This window comes from Malaclemys terrapin, chromosome 7, assembly GCF_027887155.1.
Source record: "Malaclemys terrapin pileata isolate rMalTer1 chromosome 7, rMalTer1.hap1, whole genome shotgun sequence".
In the NCBI taxonomy this organism is placed as follows: Eukaryota; Metazoa; Chordata; order Testudines; family Emydidae; genus Malaclemys; species Malaclemys terrapin.
The window spans coordinates 108,174,869-108,186,538 of record NC_071511.1 but is presented as its reverse complement, the minus strand read 5'-3'; the positions used below and the strand labels follow the sequence as shown (position 1 = coordinate 108,186,538).

General features: G+C 41.3%; 1 protein-coding gene across 1 annotated transcript in view; it reads right to left on the bottom strand.

Annotated features, from left to right (window-relative positions):
• Positions 1-312: 312 nt before the first annotated feature.
• Positions 313-11,670, bottom strand: part of CPXM2 (carboxypeptidase X, M14 family member 2) — a 116,046-nt gene continuing 104,688 nt past the window's right edge. The window contains exons 13-14 of the mRNA XM_054036032.1: positions 11,490-11,589; positions 313-3,221 (exon numbers count right to left, since the gene is read on the bottom strand). Coding sequence (XP_053892007.1) covers positions 2,968-3,221; positions 11,490-11,589 — 354 coding nt within the window. The 3' untranslated portion in view covers positions 313-2,967. The remainder of the gene's footprint in view (positions 3,222-11,489; positions 11,590-11,670) is intronic.

The following is an 11,670-nucleotide window of genomic DNA, read 5'->3' as shown; positions in this document are numbered from 1 at the left end:
GTAAATAGTCTGTATATAGTACGCAACTGGTGGTGGGAAATGGACATAAATAAAGAGCATGGGAGCTGCACCAGCTTGGAGTGTCCCTGAGTCTGTGAGGAGCAGGGCCAAGGGGATGGATACGCAGGAGCACAATGGGCACCCTGTTACAGGGAGGCACTATTAGTTATCTCCATAGGCATCAGAGTAACAAGTCCTGCCTTATACTTTCCAACTTCAGTTTTTGGTGACTCGTGCTCCTGTACTTGTGCATGTACACATCTGCAGATGTATATTTGTTCTGGGTGGCACAGGAAGACAAGACACCAGGAACATGGTTTAAATAGGCTGCAGCTTTATTAAGAAACACATCTGTGAATTATCCAGGAATAACCTATCCAGTGCAAGTTATCCCTTCTTCCATAATTTCTATCTCCTGCTAACAGCCCCCCAACTCTTAAGTTGTTCCCAGCACTGTTGCTGGAACCCCATCAGCCTCCCCTCACCTGAGGATTAAGGGAGCAGGGACAGGGGTTGTCTTCTCATCGTACCAGACATTAAGAGTTCCAACTCCATTCTCCAGCTTTTTTAGGAGATGTCTTCTCCTAATCCACCTCCAGTTCTGGTTTACCGGGGAACCAGACCCCATATTGAACAAGTATGTGAACTAGGCACCTACCAAATTGTGACAAAATGAATTTTACTGTGTCCCTGGGCTGCTAAGTGGAAGTTGAGAAACCCCCACGCTGGCCCCAGGCCAATCTGGCAGTGAAGGAAAAATTCCTACCAAGCTCTAAAAAGTAACTAGCATGATGCCCACAGCAAGGCCCCAAAACCCAGTCCTGTTCTAATTTCAAGGGGAAGGGAGAGGGAGGTTTCTTCCCAGTGCACCCTTTGGTAACCAATAAAGTTATGCTGCAACCTTATGTCCAACCAATCAGCCACCTAGCTTCTCTCCCCTAAATCCATGGGGAACAGAGGGGTGGGAGGGTGTAATCCTTAAAAGGGCCAAGGGTTTCTTTCCCTTGCTGGACCAGACAAAACCTCCTCACCTCTGAGGCTGTTAGGAGGTTATTTTGAGAGAAGTAAGTGCACCTTCATTTCCTGTACTACTCCCTTCTGTTCTCCTGATCTTGTAACATAGAAAGCCTCCAGTAAGAGATAAATGTTGTGGCTGAAGATCCAGCATCAAAAGTCAATACCAGGAGTAAGTACTGGAGAAGAAAAAGTGGAAACAATAGATGCCACGGTCCCAAAGCCACATACATTCTGAAATTCCACGGTCTCAGAATTTGCCATGGAATCCACCCTTTGCAGCAGAATTGTGCTCCAGAATTAGGCTTTCACTTTTAAAGATGTACCTTTCTAATCTTTATGGTTTTGAAGATAACATTCTAAAGGTGAACCCAGTATAAACCCATTCAATGTTGCTTTGAGTCTGCCAATAACCTGAAACGTTAAATAGGAGTGATGTGAACTGCCCCATTTATTTTAAGTAGGGGTGCTGGATCTGAAATCCACACGTCTGTTTAAATATCAACATTACTAATTATTGCACGGCTGACCAAATTCCTCCCAAAAATCTCCAGGTCTTCCTTGGTAATTTTGCTGATGCAATGAGGTGTTGGCACTACAAAAATTTGTGGCATATTGAACACTAAAAGGATGAGGACAGGGTGAAATAAATAAAATTTAACATCAAAATAAATAACATGGGGGCTAAATTATTCATTTTACATATTCATAGATTGTAAGGCCAGAAGGGACCATTATGATCAGCTAGTTTAACCTCATATTCAATTCATTGAAAGCCTCTGCTTTTTTAAATTTAAATGAAAGTGCACCAAGATTTGCACCAGAAAACTGAAATATTCAGGGACTTTACCACCCAATTTAAATGCACCTTGGAGTGGAATTTAAGAAGCCTTGACCCTGGATACTTCAGTAATATAAAAGAGAGAGAGAGACTCATGCTCTTAATAAATAATGCAACCATCTCAATAATACAGAATTTAATGAGAGTCCTGCTATTTCCTTGGGACCCAGCTGTGGCAGCATAGTTGTTTAATGGTATTTACAAAACAAGTATGTCTGGAATACCTTCCATAGGATGAACTAAAACTAGTTATTATGCAAGGGTTGATGATTGCCTTTAGTGTATATTATTGATTCTGGAACCATTTGTCTTCCTTTTCTTCATGTACAAGATTAGTTGTTGACAAGAAGAAATAAATTAAATATAGCAGACATGTATTTTCACCAAAGATTTTCTATCTGAAGTTTATTTTCTTCAATTCCGAATGATACTTTGGTGATCATCTTTTCCAGGAATCGTAAGACCATATTGAGTAAGGCAAAGCTCTAACAGCAATAATCATGGTTTTAGCAGAATTGTACTTGCATTCTTGCTACCAAGTATACAAGGGATGGTATGTTTCTTCTTAGAATTTTGACAGGAAGCTAAAAATGTAGGGCCAAACCCTTCTCTAGTGTAAATCAACATAGCAACTTTGAAGCTGCTGCAGTTGATTTACACCAACTGAGGAGCTGTCCTGTATTTCTCTAGTTTGTTCCCTCCCCACCCAAGTTGAGGTGGATTATTCTTGAAAACCTTCCTGTGCAGTTTTGATACTTAAAAGTCAGTAAGGCGCAAATCCGGTGCCCACAGCATAGCAACACCTGAAAAACAGTGGCACTGTGATGTTGGCACAACAGAGAGGGGAGGATTCCATTCCACCACCCTGCATCGATCCCCCACCCAATGCCCATTTAGCTGGATTGTGTACAGGGGGAAAAAACAGTAGCCCTAAAACCTCAGAGGAGAAAAGGTTCTGGAAACTCAAGAGATTCTTCAGTACAAATATACCAATTAGAACTCCTCGAATAGACAAAAACGTATTAATATTGGCTATGTATCTTTTACTACTATAACTGGTTTTGACTTAAGCAGAGCTTGTAATCGCCATGTGTTACAACAGAGAAAGTAGTCTATCTTCGCTGGCGCCTCTGCCTAGCCTTCTGCCTGCGCCGTCGGATTGACAGACTAATGGGCTGCTTTCCAAATTTCTCCATGATTTCTTTGATTCGTGCGAGGTTGGTTTTGCTGATTGTGAAGTCACACTGAGTGGCTCCCATGTCATAACCTACTGCACAGTTCTTGGTGGAAGAGGTATAGCCCTCTGCTTTTGCGGTGACCACATATTCTCCTGGGTTCAGGAGACGCCAGTAATCCCCATCACTCGCTGTTAAAGAAATCAGAAAAGAAGATTTTCAGACCATTGCTCTTTTGACAGAATTGTCAACACTTATCTACTATAAAGGTCTATGTTAGGTCTGTGGCCTGAAGTTATACATATAGGACTTGAGCCTCATGTCCAGTTAACCTCCGCGTGGCTGTGGCTCAGAAAGAAGTGGGGCACCAAAGGTGGCTGTATTCCTTCTTTACAACCTTCTTTCCCACCAATTTTGGGAATCACCTGAGTGGAAGTTTGACTCCTGGCATAAGCTGAGGCAGCCTTGGGAGCTCATGCACACTCAAAAATTGCTGGAATGTAGTGGAGCTCTGGTCATGTCCTGTTCCCCAGCCACATCCCAACACTGGGGGCCATGAGAGGAGCTGTATAGAGCTAGCTACACTGGTGCTGTTTCACCCAAGGATTCCCCTACACCAAGCAGGTGGCCCGGTCTGCTAGCTGTCCTGTGCCACCAGAGCAACAGAAAGCAATGGAACAGGTTCCAGGAATCTGGTCCATGGCATATGTAGCATTTGCTTGATAATGTCCTGCTTCAATAACAGTGTGTTTTAAGCAAAACACCGTTCCTTCTTTGGAGCCTTTTTAATGACCTTTAACTGGAAAAAAAATTAAGATGTGCTTATTCTGAGTTAAGTCACAATTTGGAAAAGTAACATAGGCCTGGCTGCTCCCATGTGTGACTATGTAGCCCTCACCTTGGAAATATAAATGAAGCTGGCAATGAAAACAAAATACCACCGTGAAAATCCATTACAGTTTTCATTTCCCATCCTAATTTTCTGTAACTGTAAATAAAAAATAGTACTGATTTCCCAAACAGATTCTCTGGACAGATGAGATATACACAGGGATGAGAGAAGGGTTTAAAATAACCTGTTTCCCAACACCATCAGCCAAACTAAGTTTGATCTTAACAGTTTGATATTTTGTTGAATTAAAATACAACCACAATAATTCCTTGATATGCCACTTTTGCAACTTGGGGGTCCTTTTCCTGCTGCCCTTAGCATACAGCGATCATGTTTTTTCTGTATAATATCAATTCATCGACCGAGAGCAATTTCATATGTAATTTAGGCCATGATTTTCAGCATAGTACTTAACCACATTCCTAACTTTAAATACATGAGGAGTCCCATTGTAATCCATTGAACTACTTGCGCGGATAAAGCAAAGCGCATGTTTCAGTACCTCATTGAATCAGGGCCTTAATGATTTTCCTTACAGAAGATATTCATGGCTTAATGTTTACCCAATAATTTGCACATTCTTTGGTCTTCTAGTGATGTTATTTTAAGCAGCAAATATGTTTAGTAATGGATTGGAAGAGGGGATGAAACTTAGCTTCTTGCTGTAAAACCGTATTTGTTTTACAGTTTACCCTAGTAAAGCCTGCTGAGTTGTAGGAGTGCATTTTAAAGGGTTCCTAGGATGTAATACTATATATAAAGAAACGTGACATCTCCCACAGGAAGAGTTATTGTAATGTTCATGTGAAATGACATTACTATTATTGGCCCTGCCCCTGGGTGACTTACAATACAATGTTGCTAAAATGAAAGACAACTAAAATGAAAAGGTTGTATGCTGGGAATAAGAAGACAGACTGTGTTAGAGCTGGGCTATATACTTAACTCCTTGCATCTGTGTAAAGGTATAACATTGTATATTGGGGGCTAGATAAGCTAGGCATCATGCTTTGACATAGCACGAATCAGCAAAGAAAACAACAACAACAATGCTAATCATCTCCTGGCATTATTGTGAAAGAGTACATAACTGACACACCTGGTCAAGTTACTTCTCGAATAGTAAAGACTGCTCATTTTTCTACCAACCAGTTTGAGAGTGTTTTAAAAGAGGAGCTGGGCCACCTTCTCTGCTGATATCTGGCTACTGTGCACTTCTTGGGGCTAGGGGGTGAGTCAGGTGGGGAGGGATTGTGATGGAGCTCTGCTTCACTGGGCCTGTCCTGTCCTGTTGTCATGTCCACCACAGGACCTTAGAGCTGGTTTGGGGTTGGCCCTGAGAATCCACCTTGGTTGCACATGCACAGGAGTAACTGGGCATATTTTCTCCCAGTGGGTGGGGAATAGTGTAGCCTGACACTGCCCCACTCCTATTATGCTGGCCAGCATCGCTATGCTGGTGCAGAAGTGTGTCGTACTTTACTGTGGCAGATTAGACACTGGGCCAATGGAGCCCGTGCCAGGGGCCCTGGCCAATTGGGGGGCCCTGGAAAAATGGGAAGGGGTGGGGAGGGGCCCCCACTTGCTCTGGCCCAAGGCCCCACATAACTGTAATCCGCCTCTGGTACTTTGGCCAGTAGCAAATTATTTACTTCTCTGGAGCAAGAGGAAACAAAGGAAATTTTGTTTCAGAGAGGCGTCTCTTGACCACAGTACTTTGTAGGATATTGCAGTGGTGGTGCAGTTTATGCATTGCACTTTGTACAAGGTTGTGCCTAACAGCACAATTACCCTTTGGTGCATCCACATATTTCTGACAAGCATTTGTCATGTATTTTAGCATAGCTTGAGAAATACTATAAAGGAAGCTACACAGTCAGCCACCACCAGGAAATAATTATAGAGCTAAATACAAACTATTGGCAGGATTTACTTATTTAGTTCTTTTCTGTTTTAAAACAAGTAGAGTTCATTCCAAGAGTCTGCTCCTGTTACCCATCATTTAACCTCAGGGTACTAAGAGATTTCATTCTCTGGGCTAAATGGACTACATCAAAAATTCCTGTACAGACGGTAGAGATATGTGATCAAAAATACGGGGGGATTAGAAAATATTAAGAGGTACTTTGGTAAACATAAAGAGGTAGTGTACTCAGTTAAAATGACAAAACTACGAAAGATAATCAAATTAATATATGTAAATAGACTCCAGAAGGCACCTTGATCTTGTTAACAATGTGACAGATAATAAAATAAAAATTAGGAGGAATAAATGATAATGGGTCAGATCTTCAGCTGGTGTGAACTGGTGTAGCTCCATTAAGTCAGTGGAGTTATTCTAATTTACATCAAGGGAAGATCTATCTCAATGCTTTATTACCAACAAAGGGCCCTACTGTGAAGTTAATTTGCCTGCCCAAGGAATGATGGCATACGCCCATAAATAGTTGAGTACTCGGCAGCAGCCAGCAGTATTTCAAGATAATGTATTGTTACTAGTTAATCCACTAAAATAATAAAATCTTCTGAACAATTGGAGAGAAACGTTAGATGCAAATTCTTTGTTTTGGATGTTGTAACAAACCCTGAAATTCTCATCAGATTCTCTGAAATAAAGCTTTCTATGAGAGTTTCATGCAAACTTGAGTTAATGTATGGTTTGCTTGAAAACCATGCAAAACCTATGCACAATGGTGATAGGTGCTCTAGAGAGAGAGAGAGAAATATTCTGACTGAGTTTCACTTTGATATTTGGTGTTCAAAAGATGGGTGTGAAACTATATGAAACAAAACCAGAAAATGTGGCTCACCATAAACCAAAAGCTTTGAGTTTAGTAAAACACGAATTGTTTGCTGCGTGTGTGGCAAGTTGCCACAGGCTAAACGGTCTTTTTACTTGGGAAATATTCCACTTCCATTTTAATTTCAAAGAAATCACCAATCCTTCCAGAACTGATAGCAGTGTAGGTTGTACTTGACATTGAGTCCCTGTAATGGACTAGGATCCTATATACATCAGAGGCTCTCAAAACAGTAGTCTTTGGGCCACAGCTTGTCCATGGAGCTTTTAGGGGGGTCTGCTGAAAAGTAGCTGGACATGCAGTGCTGACTTTTCTTCCTTATTTCCTGCTGCTAAATGTTTTAATAGACAGCTAAAAATCCATGAAGTGCTTTCCCAAAGTTACTTTTCATGACAGCACTGGCTGAAATTGCCACGGGGATGTTCTCTGATTGTTTATAGAAGGAGAGAGGGTGTGGGATCGTAAATGGGAAGAGAGGTGTCCACAAGTCCATTAAAATATACCCCTGCCATCCTCACACCTCTATATGAGCTACCCAGACTTTGTATCTAGGCATGCAGAGGTAAGTGGGCATAGTGCACTCACCTACTCCCTCCCCTCAATAGACTAGTCAATCCAGCTGAGCTGGCACAAGTGGTGTTTCAATTTGCTGCTGGTAAAGGCCTGGAACACAGGGGATGTAGAGAGGGAACTGTACCTCAGAAAGGTGCCTCTGACACGTTATGCCTCCCAATGCTATTCTTGGGCTGGTGAACATTTTCCTCAGGACTGTGCACCTAATGCTAAGGGCTAGAGTGCACAGCCCTGGATAATGGGGATGTGTGAACCCCATCACCCAAGGAGCCAATGGAATAATAAGAGGAGCAAGGTGCTACTTGACATTAATAAGGTCATTGGAATCAGGCCCTAAATAACTTTTTAATTTTATATCTCAATAAGAGACTATCCAATAACCTCTGCAAGCTGCTCTTTGAAAAATGAAAAAAAAGGGGTCCAAATGGGTTTGTTGATCCAACTAATGAACTTATATCCCAGGGTCAGCTGACAGAGCACAGTTCACATGTAACCATAACACCATGTCATCACCTCTGCCCAATCAATAGCTGTATGTGCAGCAAGAACAACGTGTTCAAGCTCCTGGTCTCACAAAATCAATAATTTAAATTAGCCTATTAATATTATCAGCACCCCTTTCTACTCCCATCAGATATATTGTACCGCTAAGTGAAAGTAACAGAAGGTTCTTTCTGCCCTTGAGAAGGAAGAGGAGAAATTTCCTGGAACAAGTAAATATTAATAGAAAGCTTATTGTAGACACAATTTTTATCTGCTTAATAGGGTAGTTGACTCCGTTTACATGTCAGAAAATAGCAGGTATTTTAAAAACTTAATAGCTATAATCCATTTTAAAGCAAAACTTAGAAAGGTAAAGAAAGTTGCCCAGATTCTCTTCTTGTTTAAACCAATTTTGACCCAGTGCAAATCCATTGCTTCAATGGAAATAGTCCCAATTTAAACAGGTATAAAAGAGAGAAGAATGAGGTCCCACGGAGATAATTTAATTTTTTTCTCTGCAGTTATTTATCATTTTAGCTTAGTGGCTACCCCATAAAATTTCTAGTTTCAAAGACCAATGACAGCCCATCCCCTTTATTTATTTAATGTAAGGCAAGATAGAAGTTCTATGTTTCCATCTATAAATAGAGTATCAACTTTTACACTTCCCAGATTATGGAAAAGAACAACAATTATACTTTCTCTTTTTATTATTAATAGTTAGCAGAGAACCTGAACCAGACTATTCTGATTCAGACCTGCACCTAAACTTCCTCAAAGTCCATGAGTGTTTACAGAGCAGATTGTGGGGTCTTTGATAATTGTATTATTTTACATTCATCTGGGATTCTTCTCCATATGCACTCACATTTGCATTTTCTCTAAATCATACACTATTCTCCAGTGTGGTATCCAATGTAACCGAGTATACTGAGGGATTGGATTAATCATCCATTGCATTTCTTCAGTTCCCAACAAACATTTACCAGAGTAATACAACCTACAGTTTATGACAGCCTTCCAAGTTAGTGGAAAAACAACTGATTATTTTCATTCCCTCTTTTGTTTCCCAGTGGCCCCATTTTGAAATATATAAGGAAGTCATAATTGCCTTACTAAATATCTGCAATTCAATGTTTTCTCTCACAGCAGAGACATAGTAAAGTTGAAATAAAACTTATCATAACTGAGCTAAATTTGCTGAGATTTATTATTGAGTCAGCTAACCTAAAATAGTAGATATCTGAGACTCAGAGCTTGCTTACCTAAAACTGCTGGAGTTCCTGGTATTCCATAGCCCCCCATTGATTAATTATGTCATATAACTGTACAAGCAGATCTTAAATTCAATGATGGGTAGATAATGAAATACCCAGTATACCATATTGCCAATTACTTTCTCTCATTCTAATACCAAACCAACCCTTGAGTATATAGCCATCATATCCTTACATTTGTTCTCAAAATTACAACCTCTGCATATGGTATTTCTGAGATTGATAGAATCTTACTGTTATTGGTTTAGGGGTGCTCTTTGCAAGAATTATATTTTTCAGCATCAGAGCTAATGCTATTCCCTATCATCTTTATGCAAACAACTCACATATCTACTTCTCCACTCCCGTCTTTCTGTCCAAATTAAAATCTTATGTCTCTTTGTGGATCTCCAGCCACCAGATTAAGCTCAACATGTCCAAAACAGAGCTCTTAACTTTCCCACCAGCCTCCCTCCCCTTTTTCAGTGACTGTGGACCATCATCCTCCCTATCACTCTGGTGTGTAACCTGATTATCTTCTTTTCAGCCCTCTCTCTAGATACTCATATCAAAGACAAACATTTTTCCGTATCTTCCTGTATAACATCTGAGATCTGGCCTTTCCTCTACAGCCACACAGCTAAAACTCTTATCTAGTCACCATCATCTGACTTCTCGACTACTGCAACATCCTCTTCCCTGGTCTTGATAAATGCAATCTTGCCCCCACTTAAATCCATTCAAAATGCTGCTGAAAAGATTGTTTTCCTGGCTTGTTTCTTTGATCGTATCACCTCTCCTTTTGCATCCCACCACTGATTCTCCGCTCCCTACCAGATCAAACTATTCACCTTCACTTACAAGGTTCTACAGAGGCTAGCCCCACCCTACCTACCATCTCTCCTATGCTATCAAAAATCAGCTCTCACTTTGCTCTGCAAATGATGCCAGTTTTCCTCACCCACTTGTTAAATTTTCAAGCACACACTTCTATGCTTTCTCTCATGCTGTACCTCACACTTGGACAACGCTCCCCATAAACATCTGCAAAGCCACCTAATTGTCCTCTTTCAAATTCCTCCGTAAAACGGTCTTCTGTTGTGATGCCTACAAAAATCCTGACAACTATTAAGCAGTGTGCTGAGCCCACTGTCTATCACTGAGTCGTCATTTCCTAGTGTTTCTTCATCTGTTTGTTGTCGCTCATCATAGACTGTAAGCTCCTCAAGGCAGAGACCACCTCTCTGATCTGTATTAGCACAGCACCTAGGGACACTGGTCTACGACTGCAATACAAATCATAATAATAAACTAGTTCAAAAGTACTTTGGGAAAGTCCAATTATTTGATCTAACTTCCTCTGAATAGCCCTGGGTTCATTCTGAATTTGCTGGCTCACATTTGCTTAATCAATACTGTGAAAATACTGAACGCAGGTATTAACTTTTTTTTTTAATAGAAACCTGGACCAGCAATTCTCTGTGAGTGCAATTCACCCTGCATGGAGTTAACCCTCCCACTGGGCTGCACTGAACTCTGTGGAGATTCCACCAAGCGTGCACAGTGGAACTGCAAACCTCTGAAGACCATGAGGTTTCCTCCCTTCCTACAACAGCTGATTCACCTTTTCACACTCTTCCAAACCAGACCTCTAAATCTTTCCTGTTCCCTTAATGATTAATAACCATAGAAGCACCCTTTGCTATTGTGAACTGGTACTCTAATTACTTTTGGCTAGACAGTCACAGCCCTCACTTGGCCACCCATGGGAAAAAGGCCTCCCTTATTCCTCAGCTCGGCCTTGTTCAGACTGTGATTTCAACTGTGCTGGAGAGAGCAGGGGCTACTTACCCAATACCCACCACTACAAGCAAGTAGGCAGGGAGGGGGCAGAGAAGGACTAGAAGCAGGAGGAGCCCTGACTCTCCTCCCTACCATCTGGTCAGAGTAGCCACTCCATGAAAAGGAGTGAAGTTACTTATGCCTCTTCCAGAGCACGGGAATTGAGTGACAAGTCATTCTCTGGTGTGCTCCTAGGGCACTGAAACTATTTGCGGTCCCTTCCTCGGGGCAGACTGTAAAGTTACAATGCAGCCCTATATTTGTTTGCAATAAATCTACTGATTTGTGTAGATGGATGTGATGTTGATGGGAAAGAAGGAAGCACTTGGAGGAAATAGCAGGAAATATGACCTCGCCTTCTACTGATGTATGTCCTTCAGTTGTTCAGGAGGTGCTAAATTTTATGGGCTCTTAAATGCTTATGGACTCTTAAACTAAGCCTAGATGCCCATGTAGTAGCAATTCCCAGAAATGTCAACTTTCACTATGTTCTTCCCTTCTGATGCCCCCATTAGAGTCTTCCAAGCTCCTCCAGGCAGGATCACTGCAACGCACCATATCCTAGCCTAACCCAGAAGGTTAGATGGTACAGCATGCAGCATTTTTTTTTACCTGTGCGAATGTCGTGGTTAACACCCTCTACTGAAATAATGGCATTTGGAATTCCCTTTCCAGATAAATCCCTTACCATGCCTTTGATGCCCCGATGAACCTAGTAATGGAACAAATAAATGGATACCTATTACATAAGTGAAAAGCAAATACGATAGAATCATCAAACAGTCACATCTGC